This window comes from Fistularia commersonii, chromosome 15 (assembly GCF_037954325.1).
Source record: "Fistularia commersonii isolate RoL2024-O1a breed Wild chromosome 15, RoL_Fcom_v1.0, whole genome shotgun sequence".
Taxonomy (NCBI): domain Eukaryota; kingdom Metazoa; phylum Chordata; class Actinopteri; order Syngnathiformes; family Fistulariidae; genus Fistularia; species Fistularia commersonii.
This window is the reverse complement of record NC_141298.1, coordinates 10,144,249-10,171,152: the sequence shown is the minus strand read 5'-3', so window position 1 is coordinate 10,171,152 and position 26,904 is coordinate 10,144,249. Positions and strand designations below refer to the sequence as shown.

Here is a 26,904-nt window from a genome sequence, read left to right as displayed (position 1 = left end):
CGCCAGGAACAGGAGAACATGGTTCTTTTAGCAACAATGAAAACAACAAAGGTGGATAATTCTTCTCGCGCTTGGGTGTCGGGTTCGGTCTAATTCAGGGGGGAGCGGGCGTTGACCTGGGCGGCAGAGGTGAACGTGCTGGTCTTCGTCGTCGGCGCTGCCTCCCAGGCACCAGGCGTGATAGGCCAGGGCGAACAGGTCCTCCAGCCGGGACGGGTGGGCTATGGCCCGGGTTAGCCGCTTGGCCCACTCCTGGCACTGTTTGAACGTCGCGAAGTGGCATCTGTGGAGACGCGGGGACGTGCGGGGGCGTCCGTCAATTCCACCTCAGAGCGTCACGCAATTGAGATACGTCGTTAAGATCGAGCCGATTCGTCCCGAACGCTCTGCCATTTTCCAGCCTTGAAAAACAGCGGCGATAACGCGGCCGCTTAATGGGGAGGAACCGAGCGGCCGGCATCTGCTGATGGAAATCTCTCCGCCGCGACCCTTGTGGCAATCAAAATTTACATCCCAATTCACGAAAGCCGAAATGTGCTGATGCTAACGAGACCGAAAACGAACCGGGGGATAATTGGCGATCGTCCTTATCTTATTCAGTGTCGGGTCAGATTTGTTTTCCTTTTAAATTTTGCTACTATCAGATTTTGAGGGTGAACCGAGTGACCTGGATGCTCCTTGACACAACAGACACAAACGGGTCGCGACAATGACGGGCCTTGTTTGGGTCCGCCGCGTCTTTGGACGTTGGAAAAAACCAATCAGCTTCGCGTCTTATTCCCGTGTCCCCGTTGAGCCGAACGTTTCCTTCGCTCTCGAGAAAAAAACGCCACGGTCACGTTTCAGCCCCTCAAGAGTCACTTTTCAGGTGGAACCATTTCGCCTCCTTTCTACTTGTGACCTACATAACTGGCCTCCGAGATTCACTAAATAATTCAAGAGAGGAGGGAAAAGGAGAAAAACATTTTAGGACTGCACAGCAAAAAAATCTGAATAAACCCGATATCTAATTTAGGGAAAAGCCCGAATCAGAATCCAATCGGAGTGGTTTGCAGTTGGTGTTGTCGGGATATCTGATCTGAGTCAGGCACGAGCGCAAACCAAACACACTTGACCTAGGATCGGAAATAAAACTCACAGCCACCATACTCAAAAGAAATGAGGGTGTGATGAGAAAACACCACCGGGAACAACCTCATCTGCTCTCCGAGACACAAACGGCTACGCCTTTCGTTGGTAAATGTAATATGTTTATTTCTAATAGGCGGCATGAAAATGAGAGATCGCATATTCTCTACTATCATTAATTTAAATACGAGGGAAACGTATGCAGCTGTTTTCTCATCCGAAAAAAAAAGCAGTGGCCTAGCACCCTCTTCGCAGCCAGACGGGACTGAGTCACGTTGGAAAATGTATTTAAACGAGAAGCGGAGCACCTCATATTTGTATTTATGTGGCCAGAGACAGCATCGACCCGTCACTGCAAACACGAACGTCCCCTCCCGCTTACCGGACAATCTTTGAGTCTTTGCAGATGATGTGCAGCTGGAACATATCCCTGCTCTCCACGCTCTCGATCAGCCTGAGAGGCACCTGCAGGGGGGGACAGAGAGCACGCCTTCGGTTGGAGGGGGGACAGTAAGGCTGCAAAAGGGCGACCACCCTTTTGGTCTTGTAAAGATTGAGACAGCTTCTATCTCCCGAGAAGACTTTTCTTAAACCCATCTCTCCCAGGTCCTCTGATAACGATAGCTACGAACACGGTAGCTTGTTGTGCTTCCAACGCGTCCACTCAATACAGCAAAAAACAAAACCAAAAAATAACAAAGGACTCGGGGGTGTCGGTAAATGTTTCCAATGCCCCCCCCGATGAGAGTTTTAAGATGACGGAAATTCACTTATTGCAAATGTGTTTTCGGGGAAAAAAAATAGAAAAGAGCCGATCCTGCAGCAAAGGGTTCTCGGTGGAAATCAACGCACGCCGTCGGTTGATTGAACGTGACGGACAATTTAACGCTGTCTAGACTGCGGGGAGAGAGCGGCGGTTTGTCACGTGGTACTCACGGATATTTCACTGTCCACACCTGGGTAGGTCTAAAACATAGTGACACCATGGAGCACACGGGGAGAGGGGACGGGGAAACACAGGACAGGAGGAAATGGAAAAACAATTAAAAATAAATCCACAGGACGGAAGAAAATGAAGAGTTAAAAAGAAGGGAGGACGTCGACGAGGCTGATGGACGGGAGGCGGCAGGTCACGCCGCGCGGCCACGTGACCTCGCCCCACTGAAAAATCAGGGATAGAAAGACAAACATGGATGGGGAGCAAAGGGCAGGAAAACAGCCTAGAAGTATGAGGATGAGTTGTGTTGAGAGGGTGGAGGTGGGGTGGGGGTGAAGGGGTGGAGGGTTCATCTACGCCACTTGGGTCAAAGCAGGACTCCGTCCCCGCCGGCATGTGGGTATATGATTGACGCCGTTAGCTGCTGGATTCCTAAATCCCTGTCACATTTTCCAGAAGTCTTTCGGAAAAGATGCCAGGGAGGGGAGGGAGGGAGGGGAGCACCTCTGCTGCCAGCGTACGCACACAATCGGTCCGTTTGTATCCGAGCGAGGCCCGACGCCGGCGGCGGCGGGCATCGCCGCCAGTGGCGGCGCCCTGAAGAACCCGGCTGTCACATTGAAACCCCACGGCCGCCGAGATAAGAGGCGCCCTCGCTCCTGTGGTACGGTCTGGGCTCGGCGTCCTTTAGCCAACTATGATGCCATTTGACTGAGCCACTTTACAGCTGCATTACTAAGAATACTTGGGAGGTTTATGTGACTTAGTTGCACAATTAAGGCTTTGTTTTAGAAATAAAAAAAAAAACAACAAAACTTAATGCGGTGTAGGAGTGTGTCCGAGCCAAGCGGCAGACCCTCCTCCATCCCGCTGCTGCAACTGAACGATGTATTTGGATGGGGTTCAGTGGCGGCCTGCCACTTAGGCTGAAATCAATGTGTCTTTTCTTTTTTTTTTTTTAAATGCACTTACGTTGATGACAGAGTCCTTGAACTTGATGTGGAGCCTGTAGTTGGATATGGCGATGATGGCTTCATCTGCGCGGCCGAGATATTCCACCCCCTCCCCCTGGAGAACTGGGAATGGCACCTTTGTGGGGGGGAAACAAGAGATTGTTGAGGTAGAGCAAAGAGAGAGGGGGTGGAAAAATAGAAAAAGCGAGCAATCAACACATCAGTTTGGTTTTCAGGGGCTTATTTGAGTCAATGGCAGCGAAAACTATTGCTGTGCCCTTGGAATAAATCCAGGCTGTTTCTGATTACTGTAGATCTGGGAATGGGAAACAAATAATCTAATTTGCGAGAATAAAAATAGAGAAATCTGCGTGTTTTGTCCAGAAGACGGCAGCTCCTCCTCGGCCCCTCCGAATGGTCCGATTGTTTTTCCTCTGAATGTGGCGTCTACTCAAAAGTCCCGATACCAGTGATTTGATTCTCACCCGGGGGCATAAAATCACAAGCATTTCCTGATTGGTAATTCCCAATTATTGGTTGCGTTACCCACCTCCTTGATGCTGTGGTGGATTTATCGCCCTCCTTAGATTAGATTTAACACTTTACAAACTCAAATAGCATTCAAGCGTTTGTACTCGCAACCTTATACCTTGGCTTCTCCTTTAGCTTAAAAAGGGGCTGACAGTGCCAGCGTATACATGGCCAAAATCCAAAATGACACACATTTTTGGCAAATTTATCATATTTCATTCCCAGTCAAAAATCAATGTGTGGGGAAATATGGCTCAAAAACATAAATGTCAGCCAAACTGGCAGTGGAGGAAAGGTCGGGGGAAAGGGATCGCTAGTCATTTGAATTTAGCTTCTCATCAGAAGAGAAGAGATAGTTTAAAAGCAGACGTGCAGATCAGCCAGGGACACTGAAGAAAACCGTGCGCTTCAAAATACATTTTGTTACTTTGACCCGCGAAGGGGGACGGATATCGCACTCTTCAACCCATAATATTTTACTTAATTCACTCTTTTCTGACTGAAACGGCAGCACTGCTCACTTTTGGAAAAAGGTGTGCAGATAGTTTAGCCTCGTGAGAAAAAAAAAATGTGCTCATGTTGTCGGAACGGACCATTTCGTAAGGTTTCTACATGCATCAGTGGCAGAGTATCTTGCTGGTAATGAGAGCATGACTAGACAGTTTTTTCTTTTCAGCCTGCAAATGCTTAAGTTACCAAACACAACACTTTCTTTGCTTGTAAAAAATAAAATAAATACATAAAAAAATCATCACATTTTCAGTGCTCCCATGTGGACAAATGTGAAACTGGGCCGGCCACTTGAAATTTATAATTAGGCACAATGCAGACGCAAGCGTGGGGGATTTTCAGATCATAAACAGGTGGGGTTCATTGCCTAGTTTTTGGGAAGCAGAACTCGTAAAAGTGTGCGTAACGGCGCCACAAAGGTGAGATAAAAGGCCAATAGAGGGGGGAAAAAACCAAAACCAAAATGTTTGCATGCGTAGCTGTCCAATTAACCTAACAGAGGGATCATTGTACAATCAATGTGTGTGTGTGTGTGTGTGTGTGTGTGAGTGAGAGAGAGAAAGAGCGGGCAGCAAACGGAGGGCCATGTTGGGGCTGATGCTCCCAAAACTGTCCATTAACATTCTTATGGGCACTTGTTTTATTGCATCGTGTAAGACCCGTACATTAAGACAATTGGATCTATACAGAGGTTAATAGAAGGCATTTTTGGATGCCCTGAGATTTTCAACATTTGAACAGCTGGATGCAAACAAATATTAAAAAAAACTCACATCAACCATTCTGATATTTTGCTGTTATTTGCTCGACGCAGTGGCTGCTCTTTCTTGTGGCGTTAAATCAAGCCTTCCCCGGTTTATGGGAATTGAACAACATCGCAAATACACAAATATGTCTTTGAATGCAGCACGGTGTTGATGCTGCTTACAGGCATCACAAAATTTTTTTGTACTACCCCATCTAACACTACCACCCATCTCATCTGCATAATTTCTCTATTCATATTATATTCATATATTTTCCAGGAAACCAACTGTTACCTTTTCATTTCAAAAATATTTTTCATCATGTTTATCATGTTAACTGTTCATTCACCTGCTATTCTAGGACAGTTCTATAACCCTGCATTTATTTTATTTCTTAGTTTTTTATTTAGTATTCTAGGGTATGTATTGCATAGTCTTTGTTCATTTTATATCCCTATATGTGACTGTGACGACTGAATTTTCCCAACGTGGGATCAATAGAGTCAATCTTATTTATTTATTTTCAGGGTAGTAAGTTATGTTTCAGCGATTAAACAATTTCCAACCGCCTGAAATCGTAAGGACCATCCACTGCTATTCTCAGCTAATAGATTTGTGCATGATTTCCACCCCCGGCCTCCTCGACACCGGCCGCATCGCTACGACGACGGCCAAAAGGATCGCCTTCGGTTGCCTGATGTCTAGGACGACAGTGCGGGCAACATTACCTCACCCTGCATTAGCATGCACTGCTGAGTCACGCAGAGGAGCCGCTGATGCATGTTTAAGAGGATGTGCAGCCGGGCCAGATGGGAGATTATGGTAAGATGTCACAAATTCAGGTCTCACTTGAAACGGCATTAGCCATCAGTTAAAAGCACCGAGTTTTTATTTAATTTTTTGCGCGCAGATGAAAAGGCTTGATTGCAACGCGCACACGCTTCGGAATAAATAATTTACTTTTCAAACTGAGTTTATACATATAACAAAACTAAGTTAGCATGAAACTGTTCTTGTCTTTTTGCTCATGAGAATTTGCCAGAAGGACAGTAGCTCTTCCAACTGCCGATAGCGGTAGATTCACAGCCTGCATCAAAAATAAAAAATAAAAAAAATTAACCCCTTGACATTTATCACTGCACCTGCTGTTGCTCATCTCCTAAATGTGTGTGTGTGTGTGTGTGTGTGTGTGGACAGCCTGATGAGAGAAGGAGTAAAGCTTAGCCTGATAAATGGAGCACATAGTACCCTGCACTCAGACACCAACAGAGCCAAATATAGGCACTGGGCCCCCCCCGGCACCCGGCAAAAAACAAAACAAAACAAAACAAAACCAACCTGGCCGACTTCAAATAGAATCACATTATTTGCATGGGGGTCTTAGATCATGGCTTGCATTGAACCAAAAAATAAAGCAAAATAACATGCAGTTTGGTTAGGGTGGGTGATCGGTGTGTGTGTGTGTGTGTGTGTGTGCGTGCCAGACACAACACATCCTGCCGGGTGCCACAATGAACACGCTGTATAGCGCGGGCTCTGCATTAGACAAGCTGCGCTCCTAAAAGCAGGAGCGTGAGTCACTGACAGCCTGGGAGCTGGGAGAGCAGCACAAGATACTGTGTCACGTTTGCACCGTAAATCCTTCATGAGCAGAAATTCAAAAAAAAAAAAAAAAAAGGGGGGGAGGGGGGGGGGGAGCAGAAAAGCTCATGAATAACACCGACTTGTGAGTCGTGACTTCCGGTTAGAGCAGCCGGCTCGCGAGGACATGCAATTTGTGCAAAAGGACGCTGCACGCACTGCAGGCACACAGAAGGGGGGGAGGGGGGGTGTGTGTTAAACTTGGTGAAGAGGGGGGAGGGTCAGGGAATGCCAGCAATTGCCCTGCAAGAGAGCTGCAGCGGGGAGGGCATGAGCTGTTGGTGAAGCTGCGTAGCGTCTGTGTGAAGTGGAGGGGATGCAACGTGGGAGATCGGGGGGTGGGAATGGAGGGGAGGGACGGACAAATGAAGGAGAATCGCAACGGAATATTTATCTGAACTTTGTTACGCATCTCTGTCTTTCTTAACACACACTTGGTGGGGGGGGGGGGGGGGGGGGACATTGAGGATAGTAGGGGGATCTTTCAAAAACAAAACAAACAAAAATAAAGGATCCTCCACGGAGCGACTTAAAAAATAAAAATGTGGAAAATACCAGTTCCAATCCAAGCCCCGATTCGACTGAGACTGAAAAGCGGAAAACAAAAGAAAGGGAAAACATGAGCGGCGGGCAGCTCATGGTGACCCCGGCTGGGGGAATCCCTCCCCCCTTTCCACTTTCCCTTTGTCCGGTTCTCCAGACACATGATGCTCGGCTCCATTAAACACCAGACAGCCAGAGTGCACAAACTAAACACCAGGGAAGGGCTTTTGCTACGAGCGAGCCACCGCGGCACCGGGTTGAGCAGGTGGGTACGGTCCCTTCGGAAAGTGTTGATGTTTAGACTCCACGTGTCTTTTCGCGTTTCCATCAAAACGCGGGAGACAAAGAGATTCGGAAAAGCTTTTGGCCGTCGGGAGGAGCAAAAAAGGCAGCTGCAGAAATGTTCAGGGCGAAAAAAAAATAAACAAATCAGGATGTTACGGAAACTATATGAAGCTAGCCGCACCAGATACACAAAGCGTATCTTTACAGAGGATTTGAAACATTTGCATTGGGGATTTTTTGTTTTTATTTTCAGTTCAATTTTCTGCAGCTACTGCCTGCTGGACACACCCATCTTAAACTGTTGAAATGAAATGGGGACCAGGCATGACGATTAACAGTCTCCCAAGAGATGATCATTTCAAAACTCTTTCCAAAAATAGGTTTAAGGAGATATCTGGCGGCGTCTTGAATCAAAACATGACAGAAAGTTTCCATACTTGAAGATCTCCGGGGCTGAGTCGACGTGACATGAGTGAAAGAGTTAGGAGAGGAAGTGAACGAGGAAGTGACCCTCACTCCTGATTGGCCGGGACTTTTTGTTGTGAGGATTGGGACAATCCACTTTCTTAGAGCTACGACTGTGTGTCAACAGTGGATTTTCAGTGGACAGCGAGGAGATTATTTTAAATTTGAGATTAAATTTTAGGCACGAGGTGTATTGGATTACAATCCTTGCCCTCTGGCGGATATTAAGTGCTTCTTAGGAGGGGAAAAAAAAAAATCCATCATGCTCTCAGGCTCCTAAATAATGAGAGTAATTTTCATATAAAGCGGCTGTTGCACTGCATCGATGCTGCCCATTGGGACGAGCTATAGCTAAAAGAAATAAAAAAAAAAACATTTCAGGTCAAACGTTGGACATACTGTTAAATAACTGGTGTGAGCTTTCAGCTAATGGGTCGCCCTTTTTTCGAGATCAATAAAGTTGTCTGTGCCTAAAACAAACAATGACTCAGCGTTTACTTCTGCTCTGCATTACATGTGTCGCATCGAAAAACGGGGGTCGGGAAGGTTCGCTGGTGTGAGTCCCATTTGAGAGAAACTGTTTTTTTTTTTTGTTTAACTGTTCTGTTACAAAGACATTTCATCTGCAAACAAATCGGGGAAAAAGAGGTGGGGAAAAAAAAAAAAAAACAGGAAGTGGTTTCAGTCAACCGGTTTCAACTCTCACTTCCAGGCTTAAAAACCCCCATCGGGTCGCCTCGGGCGCCGTCGGACGGCCCGTGACGTACCGAGCCGCAGTTTTAACCGATTCTGATGTCAGAGCAGACGCGTGCAGCTCACCTGAAGGCCGTCATCCTCCTTCACCAGCTCCTTCTGGGGGAACAGGTCCTTGGCCTTGATGTACTCCAGACTGGGAGGACCCTCTTCACCCTATCGGGAAGCAAACACAGCTCAGATTGCGGCGATGATAAATATCAAAAGCTAAATTTCCCTGGGTTCTTGCGTTGGTACTTTATCACAGCGACTGAACTCCGGCTTGAGGCACACAGGCTGGGACACACACGCGCACACACATGCAGCAATACAATCCGCAGCAGCTCACGGACATCACGTAGGGGGATTGAATATTGACGACGAGAGAGCAAAAATTCAATTTAAAACACGGTGCACACAGCTTTCCCCTTGGTTCAATAAGACAAGCTATTTCAGAGTCAGATCGATGTTTTTTTTTTTCAGAAAAAAAAAATGTTTCAAAGCGGATCCTAAACGCCACTTTTCTTGATTGAGTGGCGAGCCATGTGCTCTGTACGTTTCAGTCATGTTTTCTTTGCCATAGGCTCTGCCACCCCACAAAATTCATGAATGATACCTTGCAAATTTTGCTTTGTGTTTAAACACTGACCACTCAATTTGACTCACATCTTTAAAGCGTTGAGTTTGGTTTATGACATTTAAGGACACGGATCCACCTTTCCCTCCATGTTTTTGCTTTCAATTGATTACAGATACCAATCAGACCAGCTTTAGCAGTTTCAGAGAATCATGCATGCAGACAACATCTAAATATCAGCATGCTTTTTCAGGTCAGGAACTCCCTTGTTAATGTGCCTCAGTCACTTTTTCCAAATTTAACCTATAAAAGCTGCATTGGCTCCACGCCCCTCCTAAACATCCGGCTCAAACCCTTACCAGGTTTCAGCTCAGTGAGTTGATGGAATACGCAAGAATAAGCCGGGGCCTCTTGCTCATGAAATCAGTGAGAATTAAAAAAAAAAAAAAAAAAAAAAAAAAGCAGCTCATAAAAACGTCTGAATTACAGAACGAGAAGTGAATGGTTGTGTCTGGTTTTGCTGCGTGGGCGCCAGTCGGCACGCACCTCCACACGAACGGATGCCGAAAACATCTAGGAAATCTCTAATGACTATAAATACAAGCCAAGGCCCTCATGTAAAAAGTGATCATTTCTGGTGTTGCGCGTAAAAATCTGTTGGGATTCTGTGATGGACGGATGGCTGAAACCAAACTCCCCGGGAAAGCACCGGAGGTGAGCAACAGGTTCAAAAGGGGGCGGCTGAACGGTCGGTGTGGCTCTTGGACTGAGCAAACACCAAGCGGGTCCAGAGAAGACAGGTGGAACACAAATACAATTGTGCAGGTTCTTGAGTATGAAATGACACACTCCCTCAAATCTTCAAAGAGCTGAAAAAAACAAACAAAAAAAAACCATCATGCATAGCGTTCTTTTGACGAAGAAATCGATTGCCTAAAAAAAGAAAGGCCGGGCCAGCTGAACACACCGCACGATAAGCAGACCACCCACCGGGCTGACAGCTAGCAGATGCCGATAACATGCTGATAATCTCCATTTTACGAGTCGGTGTCGCCATCTCGTCTTTGAAGGCGAGGCAACCGAGGGAATAGATTAGCCAAAAGCATTGTTTATTTATTCTGTTGGTGAAGCATTTATATTCCGTTTACTGATTCACGTATTGGGCTTTTGGGACATGAGACAACGTCTAAGCAGAAACATACTGACGCACAACTTTCTGGCATCAAGGAAGGAGAACTTTGAAATCAATCAATTTGAAAAAAAAAAAAAAAAAAACATAACAAAAATTAATCCGATTTAAAAAAATAAAGATCATGACCTCAGGTGGCAAAATGACAAAAGTTTGTTTCTCCAGAGGAAAAAGCACAGCGGTTTATATTCGACACGTTGTCGGGGAAGAGAATAATCTTCTCCTGCAGGGTCTTGGGTTTGAGCGGAATTCATGTTGGTGCATGAAGACAGTCTAGCTGCTAATTTAGCGCCATTAAACTGTGAACGCGAGTGTGGAAGGCCTCCGTTCAACTGAGTTTCAAGGCAACTACACGTCTCTCTCTCCCCAAAAGATCCTTCTCCATCAAGAGCCAGCTTCCATTACCTCCAGTTCCATTCCATCAAATGCTGAGTTTTATACAATGACCAAGCTGCATTTCTCTCTGCCAAGCTAACATAGAGCTGTCTCTTTATCACGTCACGAAGGATGAGCTACCGCTACAACCGCAGGTCGAGATAAACAAACTTCATGATACTGCCTGTGCTATTTGCGCAACTGAAACAACATTTGAAATTTTATGTCCTGAATTTTTACTGCGTATTCCCCAATGAATTAATCTGCGATTTGGATCAATGACCCTAGCATGTGGCTAGTGTCTTCCATTACTGGGAAGAAAAGCAAAGTTGCCTGCTATTCAGCAAACAGACTGGAGAATATTACCGAATGGCTTTCGGCCTCTTCGCCATACCGGATGAAAACTGACATTACGGTGTTTGTGTATTTGCACGGACTCCATAATGATGGAAGGCAAACAGGAATATTACGTTGCGACAGCTGTTCAAATCGCCTGAATCAATATTGGATTTCATATCCCATCACCAAAAAAAACGATGGCACGGTATCTGTTTGCATGTTGTCGACACTTCTGGAATCAGGAAGTTAGCGGATCGGCAGCCAAATGAAAACTCGCACTGCTCCAAATAACGACGGACCGAATCAATGGACGTCGATTTTAGTGCGACGCACACACAGAGCAGCTTCGCGTCGATCGCGTATGTCTCTGGGAAAACTTGTCCGAACTGCTCCAGAATCCCTCCACGTCGCCATACTGCTAATCCCCTGACCTCTGACTTGAGCTTGCCTCCGGCGTGGGACTGACGGGGCCGCTGTGCAACATCAATTTCTCATACTCTCACCTGGGAACGGGTGGAGTATGACAGCGGTCATCAGTCAGACGGACCCCGCGGGGGTCATGTCATTACGGCTTTATGTCACACTCTGTTGCCGGGCAGTCTGGGCCGCCAGCCCGCGATGATGCGCTGGCTATTTCTAAAAGGGAGTAGAGGTTACCTTGGCGTATCAGACTAATCTTAGAATAAGGGGCCAGGCAGCTCTCGTTCTGAAGCCTCATCCCATGAAACTCAGAAACTCTGAAGTATCCAAGGAAGCTCAACACACACACAAAATCAATCATCTACCTGCTTTGCTCTTGTATGACTTTGCGCTGCACTCAGAGGTGCTTGCCACTAACCCCCCCCCCCACACACACACACACATTGTTTCCACATTTTCTGACAATGATCCATCCCGTGTGGATTCACCTGGCAAATTCTGGCGGCAGTCAGGATCTTAAAAACGAGCGCTGATAAGTTTGTGAACGCCGAGAGCGACAGCGCAACGGTACTCGTGTTTCCACATCCGTTGTGTCCACCATCAGACAATCAGCTTACAAAAGATTAAAAGGATATGGGAAAACGCTTTCACGTCTAACCACCCTCTCCAAAGATGGAGCACAGCTTGTCCTGGGCACAAGTTTTTTTTTTTTGTTTTGTTTTTGCTTCGTCACTGCTGTGAGCCCGCGCTCCCTTCCCCCCACCTTCGCCCAACCCAGCTATCAAAATGTTGGGAGCTGGCAGCCGTGCACGCACACACACACACACACGCACGCCTCTGCCATATCTCACTTATTCATGTCACAGCTGAGAGCATGTTATTTAACCTCTTCATCACACACTTCATGTAACATCAGCTGAATTGGCACATCTGACACAGCAGGTTAATAGAGATGTGCAGGGCAAAAAAAAGTACAATTTATTTTTAAATGTGCTGAAATATGACTAACCTCTGTCAGAAAATGTGTGTATGTCTTCTGAAAAGTGTATCAGGGGAGGACAAAAGTAAATAAATGAATAAATTAAGATAAAAAAAAAAAAAATCACAACGGCAGAAAGGTATAGGAATGAAAGACAGTTGCAAGAGCTTCATGAATAAGTATCCGGTTGCCATGGATACAACGGCCTCGCTTTTCGAGGCGGCGTCCCTCCTCTGCTGCCGTCGCTTTTGGAAACAATTTTCTGTCCTCACTCAAAAGATTATTTACTTAATCTGGTGGAGGGCTTTGTCCTGCGTTGTGCAGATTAGAGAATTACTAGCAGATGCGGCGGGTGCCTCGTGAGTATTTGGAAAAACCTTGGTGTTTACTTCTGCCGTCAGAGTTACAGACAGGTACTACTTTGCATACATTAAGCGCGGCAGACGCTGCCCGGCCGGCATATTATGTGAAAAAAAATAAAATAAAGATGCTTCATGAGGTGTGATGACGTTGAAAGGGCAAAAAACTAAAATCAGCAGAAATGGAAAATTGCGTTCTGCTGAACCGGCCAGCGAGGTTTAAGTTATAGGTCGAGAGCAAAGATGGCAGAGCGGGACAAATCTTTTTAAAGCGTACCTTCTCTCGCTGCCCAGCCCTTCTCCGACTGCATCAATATTTCATCCGAGACAGTGTTCTAAATGATCGGTCCAAATTTAGTCCTAACTGAGCTTTTCAACCGAGATGCGAGGAAACTGCACGGAAGCCAGAACTCCGTTACACAAATTCATCCTGCTGTAATCTTTCATTGAGAAGTAGTTATTCGTTAACATTTGTGTTTAATACTTAAATGTAAACTTTGACACAAAACCAGAAAATGTGGTGTTTACAGTCTGCATTGACTGACTTGAAAAAAAAGTTGTGAATTATTTCTTGCATTAATCCTTAGCAGTTGGTCAACGTTCATGTTCATTCCAAGTTGCGCTTCAGTCCATCCAGTTATTGAATATTTAAATTGGACGTTTTTTTTTTCCCCCTCCTTGTGGTTTAGCCATTTATCAGCTCGCGAGGAGATAAGTCTGGCTCTTCGGTGATAAACACACAGCTTTGTTCGACGGCGAGTCCCCTGCCTGGGTTTGTTGTTTGATGGTGGACAGGTAGTTTCCGCTCAATTTCTACTTTTAAATAGGACCCTTTTCTGCCAAAATAGTTCTTGGTTGTGGCTGAAAACGACACCATGGGGTGGGAACTCACCACTCACCACAACTGTAAGGTTTGCTCCTAAGCAAACTCACAAAGACTTCTGAAATTTTAGTCTTTCGACACAGTTCTTGTTGAGAAACTATACATGAGGTCCTCGATTTGCATCGGAATTCCATTTCTACGGCAAAATGTAACACCATTTTCATCGTAAGTCAGAACTCGAATTAAGGGCAAAAAGTTCCCAAAAAAAACAAGACAAACCAAAGAGAGCCAGTGTAGCGCAATTCATTGTGGCGTCCAACCGGCAAATGTAAAACAAAACGATGGCATGTTCGTCCCCTCCGCTCGCCAACTAGTTCCCACGAGAAATTTGCTTTAACGTAGCAAAAGCTGTAAATCAGAATTATGGAACGAGACCACCATAAATTTAAGGTAGATGCCAACACCACCACGAAAACATAGGTCGTAAACCGTGGCCTGGCTACTTTAAGGAAACTAAACCTGATGGACTGTGTCCAGACCCGTGCCCCCTCGGTGTAACGTCAACTCTTCAATGGGGGGGGGTTTGTTTTCTTGGTTTCAACCTGATTAGCGAGACCCGATCCCGGACCCATTGCCGCCGCCAATTGGGCGAAACAGCCTTTCAGGGTTTTACTTTTAGTCCTAATTCACTGGGCCCAGTTAGTGAAAGAGTATCTGAATTGTTGTGATGGGGAGGGGAACATCCTCAATTTGATTACGTTCCTGTTTTCCTAGCTCCATTTGGGTTCGGACAATGCGGGAGGAGGGCGATAAGCTGGAGGGGTAACCCAAGACGTTTTCCTCCCAAGCCGGATCACAACAATCGATGGCGCGATGATGCGAATGACCCGGTCCACTTTGGGAACGGAGGCAGCTCGCGATAAATTATACAGAGGCCGATGCGGGGAAGAGGACTGCCGAGTCAGCTGACATATGGAAGATCATAAATAGGGAAATGGCAGGGCTCTACCGCTCACACTCCTCCGGAGCAGCCTAATCGTTTGAGACACTATAAGATATTGGAATTAAAGTTGACGGTTCCCTCTTTTATAATGATTGTGTTAAGAGATGTTAAGTGAGGGATAAAAGCGAATGAGTCCACTGATATATTAACTATATTAACTTAACGGTAATTAACTTTTCATGTTTAATCCCCCCGTTACTGTAAAGGTCGGTGTTAAGAGTTTACATCAGAAAAACCTGATACATAATAAGGTGAAATGTTTTCCTATACATTCTTTTGGATCTAATATAAATTGAACTATTTCAGACTATCACAAAAGCTTTGAAATTCACTGGGAATATAGAATTGAGTATCTGAGAAGTGGTATTGTTTACAAAATAGAGATTATCCGGCTTCTGAATTTCTCATGGGGGTTTATTTATTTACTTATTTTTTTGCTTAAACAAATCAGTAGTATTTTGCTGAATATCCATATTTGAATGACAGGGTGATCATTGGATCTGGCAACTCGTTGAAAAACATAAATTCATAATCTAATATTACTCATTTAAGAATCTTGCTATGCTACGTCATAAACACATAGAGCTGGAGTTCCGTCTGGGCTACAACACTTTACAGTCTGTTTGTTTTTTCTGTTTTGAAAATTATATCAATTTCACAATTGAAGTCGATCAGGAGTGGTGATAAAATAAAATAAAAAAAGTTAAATGGCGTCTTCCTGCATGTCCCCCTCCCCTGCCTTCAGTTGTGGGCGAGGATCTCATCGTGTTGTTTATGTTTTCATGGAGGGAGAGAGAGAGAGAAAACACTTGTGGCGTGAAAAAACTGAAAATGGGTCAAACACTGCCTGTCAGCTTTTCTGTTAAAAATCAGCCGGTGCAGAACTTTAATCCCTGTAGCGCACAGACACAAACTTCACAGATCAATTTGGTCCAAAGCAAAATACATGACCGATCCGCACTTCTGCATGTCGGATGGTTACATTAATCGGACTAGAACACCACTTTAATGTTGTTAAAAAACATAAATAAAATAAAAAAATCATCTATAAAAATGAAAACGTTGTTTTTCCCCATTTTGCTTCAAAAGAACTGGTATGATACATACTTTGTGCATTATACATGATTGACAACGATGTATCAATTTAGGAATTCTTCTATTCTCAGGCATTAGCATCTGCTTCAATGACCCAGTGCCAGACTCCATTTTCCATTAACAGAACGGAGGATTTTTGTTCTGGAAAAATCTTTCTGCTCTGACAAGCCAGTTTTAATTCATCACAGCTGCTGAGGGCTGTCTTTTAATTCCTCGTTTTACATGTTTAGATTATTGGGAGTGAGCGGCATAAGAAAACTAACACAGCGCTGTGACGTCAACTCGACTTTGTTTACCTGTGTGCAAAATGGTGACGCGCGTCCCGGTGTGAGGTTGCACTGCTGTTGGCTACTACTGAACCCTAGCTCCATAAACACGTCTTTTTTTTTGTAAAATGTTCCGCCGGTGTTGGGCAACCGGTCAAGGTCTAGTGTATTCTTGAGCCAAATGTTTTTGCACAGTTGCAGATTTCAGTGCCATATGATTTAACCTTGGAGGGACTTTTAATAAATGCCCAAAGGTTTTACTCCCAGGCGACCGAGTGAGGAAGAATTACCTTGGGTTGAAACAAACTTGCTGGGAGTTAGCGGTCAATGGAGCATGCTCCATGGCAGAGGGGTCAGAGGTTAACTTGTAACCCATTTGCCAATGGAATACCGGGAGCCATAACCCATCCTATGCCGTCAACCCTTTCAGCACCGTGACTGAAGACAGACAAAGATGAAACACCTGTTCTATTCCAGCAGTTGCCCTTGTGGATGTGGGACCTCGGCTGCAGAGCAACATGCCTCACCGCTCTGAGGCTTCACCGGCACAATGTGCTCGCTTTTACAGGTTTTTACTCTCGCGGACACCCCCCCCCTCTCGGCACCCACCCCACCCCCGCCCTCCGCGTCAACATACTGGCGGCTCCCCAGCAAAACACACTTGAGTAATGACAAAGCTAAAAGTGGCTTTTCATAATCTCACACAAAACAAGGCACCGGGGTAATTCAATTACTTTGGGGTCTGCGTCAGTTACTCAATAACTGCAGCGCTCACGTGTGCCGGCCAGCAACGGCGACCCCACCCCCTTTTGATTGGCAGGCAGAAAAGCACACTAGCAATGCCTGGGTTAGGGAGGGGAGGCTCTGATACACGGACAGCGAAATGGACGTTCATAAACAAACAAAACCGGGACGATGTAAGAAAAGCAGGTGGACTTACAAAGCAGTTGAGCATGGAGCAGGACACCCTTCCTGCAAGGCTCATGTCGAGGTGACGCGGGGCTGCGCTTGAACGACACGCAGCGGCACGGCGAGAGCACGAGGAGCCGGCATTACCATTCTTCCCCCCCAACCCGCTTCCGCCCGGCAACCCCCGCGTCTGCCAAACGTCTCCCCCTCGACCGCCGCCACCACTTGCGCGCTCCCCCTTCCAAAGAAGTGCTGCGGGACAACACGCTCGCCGCCCCACCACCACCACCACCACCACCACCACCACCGCCCCCCGCCGCTCCCAGAGAGGGGCGAGGGGGACGTGCAGGTGTCTGAAGGCTGCTCCTCTTACGCTGCCAAGGAGGGGGAGGATAGTCCATAAAGATACGCAGGAGAGCGGCGGTTCCACCTGCTCGGCGGACTTTTGAGCGGAAAGTGATGCGGCCGCTGCAGATGTGCCGTAAAACCGGGAGCGACGGAGGGAGGGAAAGATGTGAGAGGAGAAAGAAAAGACAGAGGGAACTGCCCGCTAAGCTCCACCCTCCGCATGAGCATCTACATCCCTCTCTCGCATTCACACGCTTGGGTTTCTCCCCCCTTCGTCTCCCTCTCATCTCTCACTCCCCCCTCCTCCCGGTTCACCCTTCACCGACATCTCTTCGGAAACGTGCCTCTCTCGCCGACGAGGCGGCGGAGCTCACGGAGAACTGCCGGCAGCCACGGGATGTGTCCGGCTGCCATGCAGGCACCATCTGACATCAGCTGCAGTCCATTTTTTTTTTTTTTTTTTTTTTTTTTAATACGATGTAAAACAGCGCACGCGCAAACACACATACACGTACAGCACATGCAGGACGGATGCTGACGCACATTACCACCAAACAGAACACAAATGGGGCGCTCAAACTGGATCAGGGAACGGGTTGGAGGGGATTTCACTGGCAGCCGTTGGCGTGGCGAAAAAGGCAGGGAAGACAAGGAGGGAGGGTGCTGAGGAGAGTCTATGCAGAGATCACCAGTGACACAGCATTCTTCTCTCACACACACACACACCCACACCAATTTATTTGAGTGTCTCTTTGGCAAAGCGCAGCACCATGCAGGGTAGCTCCAGCCTCCTGAGTGCTGCTGTAAACGTCACCCAAAGTCCCTGGATGTATATGAGACCTAGCGTCCTTGCGCATCATGAGGCCGGGAAGGAGGGGGGGGTCCTTCCCCATCTTTCCCGGACCTTCACTGTGGCGGTCGTGACAGCGGCTCGCCTTCAGCGGCGTGATGCGATGTTACGTAACGCGGCGGATGTTGAATGCACGGCGTGGCCAAAGTAGGTCCACATGCTGCACTCAAAGAACGGAGGGGGATTGACTTCGCACATACGTGCAATACGCGTACGGGAAGCCATAACTATCTGCTATCACGGCAGATCTCTGTTACCGTGAGATGCGGTATTCCAGGTTGAAAGTGGCGACACGCATCAGCTGCTTCGTAAACGAGAGGGCTTCCGGTCGCACCTCGTCGTCAAAAGTTGGTGACTGTGCAATATCACAGGGAGCGGAGGGTGGGGACCGTCCGCAAGACAAACGAACACCAATTTACAGGTCAGCACGAGAGAGGAATGAAGTTTGGGCGAGAATTGCGACAAGTCCCATTTGAGGCCGTGCCTCCGTTCCAGGTTGCCACTATTCTCAGCAGCAGGTGCCACCTTTGATCGACACAAACCAAATAGCATCAAAAAAATGCAAATAATTCGAGGACATCTATTTATTTTCGTAAAACAACAAGCAGGTTTTTCTTTTTCCCCACTTCCTACACATACATTTTAACAAAAGCAGAGAAAGATGATCTTTGAAAATATATTCTTAAGTAATTTAGTGTAACATGACAACATCCTGACAAAATCCCCTATCCCAACATGGCAAAGACATCTGTGGATTTATATATTCAATCTGCTTTTTTTTGTTTTGTTTGACGTCATCCCTCAGCTTCTCTGCATCTGCTACTGATGCTGTTCATCTATTAGAAATAAAAAGCATACACCTGTTCGGTGTAGCTTTTTTTTTTCCCAAAAAGGTGTGTAGGTTTCATATATTATTTCCTCAATTTCAAACCTTAAGTTTTTTTCGCTTCCCTTTCACAATAAATGTTGCCAGATGTGTGGAAAACACGTCACCATGCTAATTTTAAATCATGTAAATCATAAAGTATTCAGTACAGCGCGTCACTCAGTACGAGTCCATTCAGAAACTAAATCTCAATAAATTCCTGCAGAACCTTTGAAAGTAGCAATAATTTGTGCACATTTATTTAACCCCTTCTAAAACGAGGCGAGTCATTTCAAATGTTTTTTTCCCCCATTTTTATCACCACGGTAACTCAAACCCTTTCCAAAGATCACTGCATTCCTTTCCTAATTGAGATGCGTGTTTAGCTGATGACATGTTTGGGGAAAACTAGCACAAGACCTATTCCCCTTCATTCCTTATGGGACTTTAGAGCAAAGGTTTTTGGCAATTTTTTTTCTGTTGCCGCGGTTACTCATAACATTACCACGTCTCATTCCACACTTATCGTGACAGAGGCATGGCTTTACATATTTTTTGCAGATTTATATGCAAAAGCTGCCCGGCTGGGTCAGTCCGCCGAAACCGAACCTGATCCGTTTGTTTAGAACAGGCTCGGAATTACAACCCAAATTCCAAAGGAGTAGAGAGAAATCAACGCATCAGAACGTCACTTTTCATCATGTTGAATTTGATGGCAGCAAAACGTCTCAAAAAAGTTGCGAAGGGGAGTTTTATCATTGCGTGGAATCCGTAAACGCCCAGGGAGTGACGAGACCAGCGGCAATGTCCCATTCTTGTCTGACGTGGGATTCTAGTTGCTCAACAGCCCTGGATCTTCAGTATCGCATTTTTTTGTTTTACGACGAGTCAAATATTTTCTATCGGTGAGTGGTCTGGACCGCAGGAGGGCCATTTAGGCACCGGACGACTCCAACGTCATGCTGACGTGATGGATACAGAATATTGTTTACCGCTCTCTTACTAAAATATGAAAGAACTCCCTTTTTTTTCACCTGCAAGACATAGAATCCATGGCTTCCAAAGAAATGTTTAGATTTCTGATTAATCTGATGGCAGACTTGTTATCCATTTTGCCATTAGATTTTGCTTGTTAAATGTGCTCTGGACCAGAGCAGACGGTGCCGCTTGGGATTCCTGTTCACAAGCGGCCTCTTCTTTGCATGATACGGCTTACGATTGCATTTTGGGGGGCCAAAACGCTGAACTGCAAAATCACAGTGATTTCTGGAAGTGTTCCTGAGCCCATGCAGTGATGTCCAAGGGAGAATGATGCCCATTTTTAAGGCAGTTTTAAGCCTGAAAAACCAAGACCATACAAGTATGATCTTGGGTCTTGTCCCTTGTACGATTCCACTGGATTTTCACAACTTTTGATGATATTATACACTGTAGACAGTGGTATCTTCTTCAATGTCCTCGTAGTTTGAGGAACATTTAACTGAATTTGATCCACATTTTTTTCCAGTTTGGTGCTGATCGGGGAACCTCTGCCCATCTTCTTATAGTCTCTGCCTCTCCTGTTGAAATGCTCCCGTTAAGTCACTGACCTGTTGCCAATTGACCCAATTAAATGTAAAATGCTCCGCCAGTTTATTTTTCAATTTGTGCCAATTACTTTCCTCGCCTACTTTGGGATGTGCTGCTGTCATCAAATTCAAAAGGAGATGAGAATTCTAATGAAAGGGTAAAATGTCTCAAATTTAACATCTTGTATGTTGTTTAGGTTCTATTGGGGATAAAATGTGATTTGCAAACCATTGCATTCTGTTTTTAATCTACATTTGACATAGCAACACAGCGGCATGTGTATATATATATTTATATAATCAACCTTACAAATACTAAATCTAAGAGCGACTGTATTTATTGCTCGGATATGAAGGGAAATATTGCTTGTGATTACAGTCCGCAGCCTATCAGTCATGCGCGCTCGTTTTCGTGTCAGTGTGAGAACCGTGGAAGGTGAAGGTGGACAGGGCACAGCTTCTACTGTCTTGTTACAGGCCGAGAGAGAAGGAAAGCCCGAATATAGGTTTGTTTATCTGCCAGAATAGCCACAATTAGGGCTTTCACATCCAGAATCTAAAAATACCCTGAAAAAGACTGCCACTCTAGACTTCACACCAGCAAGCGCTTTCAAATATATAAATTGTAATAGAGGGGGGGGCTTGTGGGAGTCATTATGTGAGTGAAAAGCTCAATTTTCAAATACCCTCGCGACTTTTACAACTTTAAACAATTTTTCAGTGTTTGGAGTCATCGTCAACCCTGCGATGAGCTGGTCAGCAGTCCGAGCGCACGGTCTCAGATGCAACCCCCCCCCCCCCTCGTCCTGCCTCCAGCAAACCCAAACCACAAAAGGGAGCACCAAGTTTGGCCTCCTGAGCCTCAGGTTTTATTTTGGGAAAGGAGAGCAGCGAGTCAAACGCGGCATGTCAGCCTACGTGTTTGACACGCGGCTATAGAAGCGGTGGACGGGCTCGACGTGACGCACGACCAGGGGTGTCTGCGTGGAGGCTGGGATCTATTTCCAGCAACGACTGTTACCAGTTTGTGGCACTGGTTTGCATTTTACTTGAAATAAGTGAAACGACTGTAGAATGAAAGTCCTTCACACTTTGGAAAACGGTTTAAGTGCCATCCTGAGTAACTTATTACCTCGGCTTAGCAGCCCCACCCCCACGTGTCTTTTTCTTTTTTTTGAGTCAACACTGGTCATGCAGGGTCTGCACTTCCCTTCCATCCAACCCCCCCTTTGCTGGATGACAAAAAGAATAGAAGAGCTGAATCTGCACCCAGAGCAAAGTCAAAAAAAACAGTCAAAGAAGTCCAAGTTCCCTCTTGGAAAGTTGAAGCCAAATTATTAGACAGGGACCTCACATGAACCCTGTAACACTAACCCTAAGCGGGAGCTGCCCAGCTCTCGAATTCAGTGCATTTAGGACAGAAAAAAAAGACAAAAAAAAGTTCACAGTTGACCTCATCCTTATGCAAGCAGGTGACATCATGCTGGGCGGTGAAACAAACCTCCATCTTAACCAGTTGCTTGCACACTAGCTTCCCCTTGCTAACCTCCAACAAGGTAGCGGGGGGGAGGGGGGGGGGGTAAAACAACCCCATTGTCCTCATTTCCATGCTCACATTATCCCGCTAACAATACGGAAGCATGAGCGGACAACGGCATGAACTCAATACTTCCCGTTTTGTTTCTGCAGAAGGGCTGGAGGCTGGGAAGCAATTAAACGCCGCTTCACAAGACCGGATTAAGAGGTTCATATTTCCCGTGGAACAAACTGCAGGAACAAATGTCTTCCAATCCCACCTGAGAAAACAAAACCTTAGATCGAGGGTAACCGAGAGGACTAAGAGGTATAATTAGTCCTGCTAATTGAAAAAATACCAAGTGGAAATAAACGTATCATTTTATATAATCAACGGATTAATTGTCAGTTGACCGCGACTTAAGCGCAACATACTTTGCAAGGAGTGCAAAAAAGATGCTTTAACAAATTTCCGAACTAAAACCAGGCTTCGCTGCAGGACCGGCCCGGGACTATCTGAGGTCGGCGGTCTCAATTTATGTGCCTGGGTGGGCACATTATTTGTGTATCAGCCCTGCCATCAATTAACCCCCTGAGCTCGATTGTGTGTGGGATAAAAAGCTGGCACTCGTGCAGCCCGCCATGACTCGCTGCATTCTGCGGAACCGCTTTACCGGAATCGCGTGGCGCACGAATCCTTCCGTTGCACTTCCTATTTCTGTCCCATGGAGGTTTTTGAAATGATTTTCATTAGGTTTTCCAAAACCAGCGCGCCACTCACCTCTTCCCTTCCCTAAAAGCGCTGGCTCGGAAAGGCCATCCATTCACCCACACTTTTCTACTGATTGAGGATTTTCCAGTGGTATGACACTTGGGAAAAAAAACCCAAAATGCTTCCTGTATATATGTTGTTCAATTGTCAGATCTTTGCTGGGACTGTTTACAGGGAAGGGATTCAAACTGTGCAGATTTCACGGGTCATGTGAGGCTCAGCGCTGCGATCTACAAATAGTTTTGCATCTTGAAAGTTGTACTCGCCGTACTTCGGTATAATTATAACCCCCTGGCCTGCAACTACAAAAACCACCGCTCATCCCGAGGATAGGGTAATCTTTTTTTTTTTTTTTTTTACATTTGTGAGAGGCAAAGTGCCCCGCGCAACTCATAGTGCCATAAGAATTTCTCACCCTTTTCTCCTTTGTTGCAGTAATTGACATATACAATACGTTTTGGGGGGCAAAATTGGTTTAAATTGCAGAGAACATTACTGAGGGTCATTATGGAAATATAAAAGCGTAAAACTCCAATTGCTTTTCTCTGCAAAAGGATAACAGAAGACTGACTGTCACTTATTGGCTTTCATCTTAATCTTCTTACTCGAGGTAAAACTTTATTGTGGAGCTGCGGTGCATTGATCCATGCAGCCTCTCTCACTCTCCCGAATGAGGCTCCGGCTCCGTTGTCCATCACCGGCCCACTGTGTCGGGCTGTTCGCTCCGGGACATGAATAAATAATCTGTTGCAGCGCTATGAGCGGTAGCCTTTTGTGATTAGGCTTGAAGTATCATGAGTAAATAGATCAGAATCCACCGGCAGATGATTATCTGCCGCCCAGACTTTCCGCTCTGACGTTGAAGAACACCCCCCGCCGCCCCCGAGCAAAAGGACAGCAGCTAGTCAGAGAGGGAATCTAACTGTGACCGACCGTCCTCAGTGCAACAAGCGACGAATCACAATGCAGCAGGCCAGGACTGCTTCTCCTCCGATGACCAGTAGGGGGCCGGCTCTGACACTAACAGCAGCAGGACACAAGTTCCAGTTTGCATTTTAGCCACCAACAGGGAAACTAGTGTTCGATGGAGCCTGAACGACTGAATTAAAAAATGTTGATCCCGGCATTTCTGAGAGGAAACGCATCTAGATTTGAGGGAGATATTTCAAAATCCGAGGGCTGTGCGAGAGACACGAGTCGAAGGAAAGCCATCACAGACCTGTGAGATCTGTTACCTGCAACGGGGGATGTTTATGAGAGAAAATGGTGAGAAAAACAGAAATAAATCCGCGACACTGCCGTGGGAACCGCTGCACGAAGAGAACCACAGCCTGAGAACGACGTGCTCTCCCTCGTTGTGCATCTGAAATCGACTGAAGCAGGGAAGGGCGTGGACACCTCGCTGGGTGCAGACGCTCAACCACCACTAGGAGTAGCCAAAGTAGAGAAAAGCAAAACCCGAGAAAAAAAAAAAAAAAAAAAATCTCACCCGACTCCCATGTACAAACATGTGCTAGTGCACAGTGGAGACGTCCTCTCAATCGCTGGTGCGGTTCCTAAGCCAAAATGATACGAAAGCTTTTTTTTCCGCTCTTTTATTGATATAATCATAGCTAATTTCTTTGCATGAACAAGCGAAACACTTGCTCAATAGCCTGCGGAAAAAAGGCAGTATCTCATTCTCATTTTTTTTTTTTTTTTTGAAAACCGCCATTAAGAAATCACGCAGGGGCTTCAAGGCAGCACCTGCTTCCATGGGACTCGCGGATGAGCAGCAGGGGGATTGAGAGGCACTTTTCAAACCCCCCCGCCCTCCTCAGCGGTGTGTGATTGGCTCACCATGCCGCCAGCCAGCTCTGTAGACAGTCAGTGTGGGCGCTCCTCTTCAGATCCTTCCCACTCCTCCCGTCTGCCGGGCTCTGCTGTGCCAGCGATAGCTCCTGCCAACAGAATAAAAACACCTACTCTCAGATACGGGCGTGTCTGCGTGTGTGGATCTATAATTGCACGGGCCTGGATTCTGTATTTTACCTTTCCTCGGTCTAAAGTACAGAGGGTGAATAGAATAAACGGCACTAAAACCATAAAATGGTAATCGCTGCAGAGCTCAGGTAAGGAGGACTATTGCAAGACTGGAGGCATTTTTGGGATACATCCTTCCGACATGACAAGCAGTAACCTGTAAAAAAATTTAAAAAACGGGCCAAGCCCCTGAAAACACAGTACGCACACCCGCAACGCCGACAGATGTGCATGCACATCAGTGCAGACTGCACAGCGGAGGAAATGCTGACTCACTCCTGATCAGATCTTGGGGGGGGGGGGGAGATAAACCTGCCGCGTTCAAAGGACGCGGGCCAAAATACTGCAAGTTCTTCCAAAAAACCCAACACCCTGCTACATGCAGCTGCTGAAGCGAAGGGCTGATGGCAGATGCCCCGATTGTGCAACCGCGTGACAGATTGGCTCCACAGTTCATTTCAATTGTGTGCCGCAAATATGAGCCGTGAAGCCATGGGTTTAAAAACTTTTGGGTTTTGATATCGGTAGAAGAAAAGTGCCGCTGTGGTGCTGGACTCCCCCCACCACCCCCATCCCTCCTGCGCTTCCTGTGCATGTGCGAACTCCCGTCAGAGGGGAAGTGGAGAGGGAAGACACTCAGTAGTGTTTGAAAGCCTTTGCAGTAAGAGTGAAATAACATGCGGGCAGCCAGACTAAACACAGACAGTGTTCAATTCTGGATCGGTCTCATTGTAGCTGCAATACACTACAAGGTGACACACACATACACACTCACACAAACCCGGACACACCTCCTAATACACATAGCTCCATAAAGAGGAAAAAAAAAAAAAAAACCTCCAAAAATCATAATAAACTATTCTCATTGGACGCTGATCTTACCTGCTGTGCAAAGAGCTGAACCAGATCAGGACCAAAGCTTTTAGTCACCAAACTTTTGTCAGCCGTTTTAAAAAGGAAAAAAAAAAAAGTTCTAGGCTCAGTGCTTTGCAAAGCAGGAGAAGTTTCCGTCTCCCAAACACATACTGGTTGTAATCCAGCCCATGACACACCTCCCTCGCTCCCTCCCTCCTTCCCTAACTTGCCCTCTCTACTGCTTACTCTCTCTCCCTCCCACTCTCCCGGTGCCAGGTCCTCTCTTAGCGGAGCAGACCAAACGAAACAGGAGAGGCTAAAGATTAAACTTTTGAAATTGCGCCGGGTGCCTTCAATTACAAATCGGTCGCGAAAACGACGAGGCGCCGCGGCTTATTTCAAAGATTATTCCGTACAAGGTCGGATTGATTCTCGTCACTGAATATTAGAGATATTATGTACCTGTCGTCTATAGGCATGTGCTGTTCATCTCCACATTTTTAGCCAGGAAAATAACGGCATGCAAAAGAATACATGAGGAATGGATTAAAAAAAAACAAAATCATCAAGCCCCACATGTCTGCATAATTCCAATTCCACGGTGTCCCATCCAAGAAATAGCTAAGCTCACATTTTAGATATTTTGCAGGATCACCCCTTCTATGATTCAACACAGTAGCCATGATTTTAACCATTTCTCGGGCGAGAGGGGTAAAACTCATCAAATGGATGGGGAAACAAAACAAAAACATAAGAGTCGGGTAAACATGTTATGGAGTAAGCCATGCGACAGAGCAATTTGACGGATGCTTTCCTCAAAACACATTACCCTGCTTCTGCGCGCCGAACATTTCATTGGCTGCGGCGGGAGAATCACTGTTTGTTTTGGGTGAAAATTTGATGTCTGGGGGAAAAAAATAAAAAGCAAAACAACAGAACAAAACCGCAGACTAATTAAAACCTCTGCACTCTGGGTATTGTCTTACCACAGCGTGATATTATTAAACACAATTAGTCAGCTGGCAAATACCAAGATCACGAGTTCACCGGGGCATGTGGATTCATATACAAGTACGGATATAGAAAATGTGAAAACCGGAGCAAAATGCGGTTAAAATGGAGGAGAGAAACATCACAAATGCAGATGTTCTCCATGCAGGTTTACGGCATGTCAAGGTCTCGTTCTCTCTGATGGGAGTGGAAAAACAGAGCGATCCCCTGTTTAAATGAAGAGAGCCAGAGAAAAAGAGAAATGTGATTTTAACAGAAGGTTTATTATCACCAGGCCTGGTAACACAAATGCC

The 26,904-nt window shown here is 46.1% G+C and overlaps 1 protein-coding gene across 7 annotated transcripts in view; it reads right to left on the bottom strand.

The window, feature by feature from the left end:
- mtmr4 (myotubularin related protein 4) overlaps positions 1–26,904 on the bottom strand; it is a 41,266-nt gene that overhangs the window by 10,238 nt on the left and 4,124 nt on the right. For 2 of the 7 annotated variants that reach the window (XM_086160866.1, XM_086160864.1), the window contains exons 2-7: positions 24,563–24,663; positions 8,559–8,648; positions 3,038–3,154; positions 2,065–2,094; positions 1,511–1,593; positions 117–283 (exon numbers count right to left, since the gene is read on the bottom strand). In XM_086160866.1, coding sequence (XP_086016992.1) covers positions 117–283; positions 1,511–1,593; positions 2,065–2,094; positions 3,038–3,154; positions 8,559–8,648; positions 24,563–24,565 — 490 coding nt within the window. In that variant the 5' untranslated portion in view covers positions 24,566–24,663. Of the gene's footprint in view, positions 1–116; positions 284–1,510; positions 1,594–2,064; positions 2,095–3,037; positions 3,155–8,558; positions 8,649–16,836; positions 17,055–24,562; positions 24,664–25,627; positions 25,762–26,904 lie in introns of those variants that run through there. The other 5 variants (XM_086160865.1, XM_086160867.1, XM_086160863.1 and 2 more) reach the window with 5 other exon arrangements.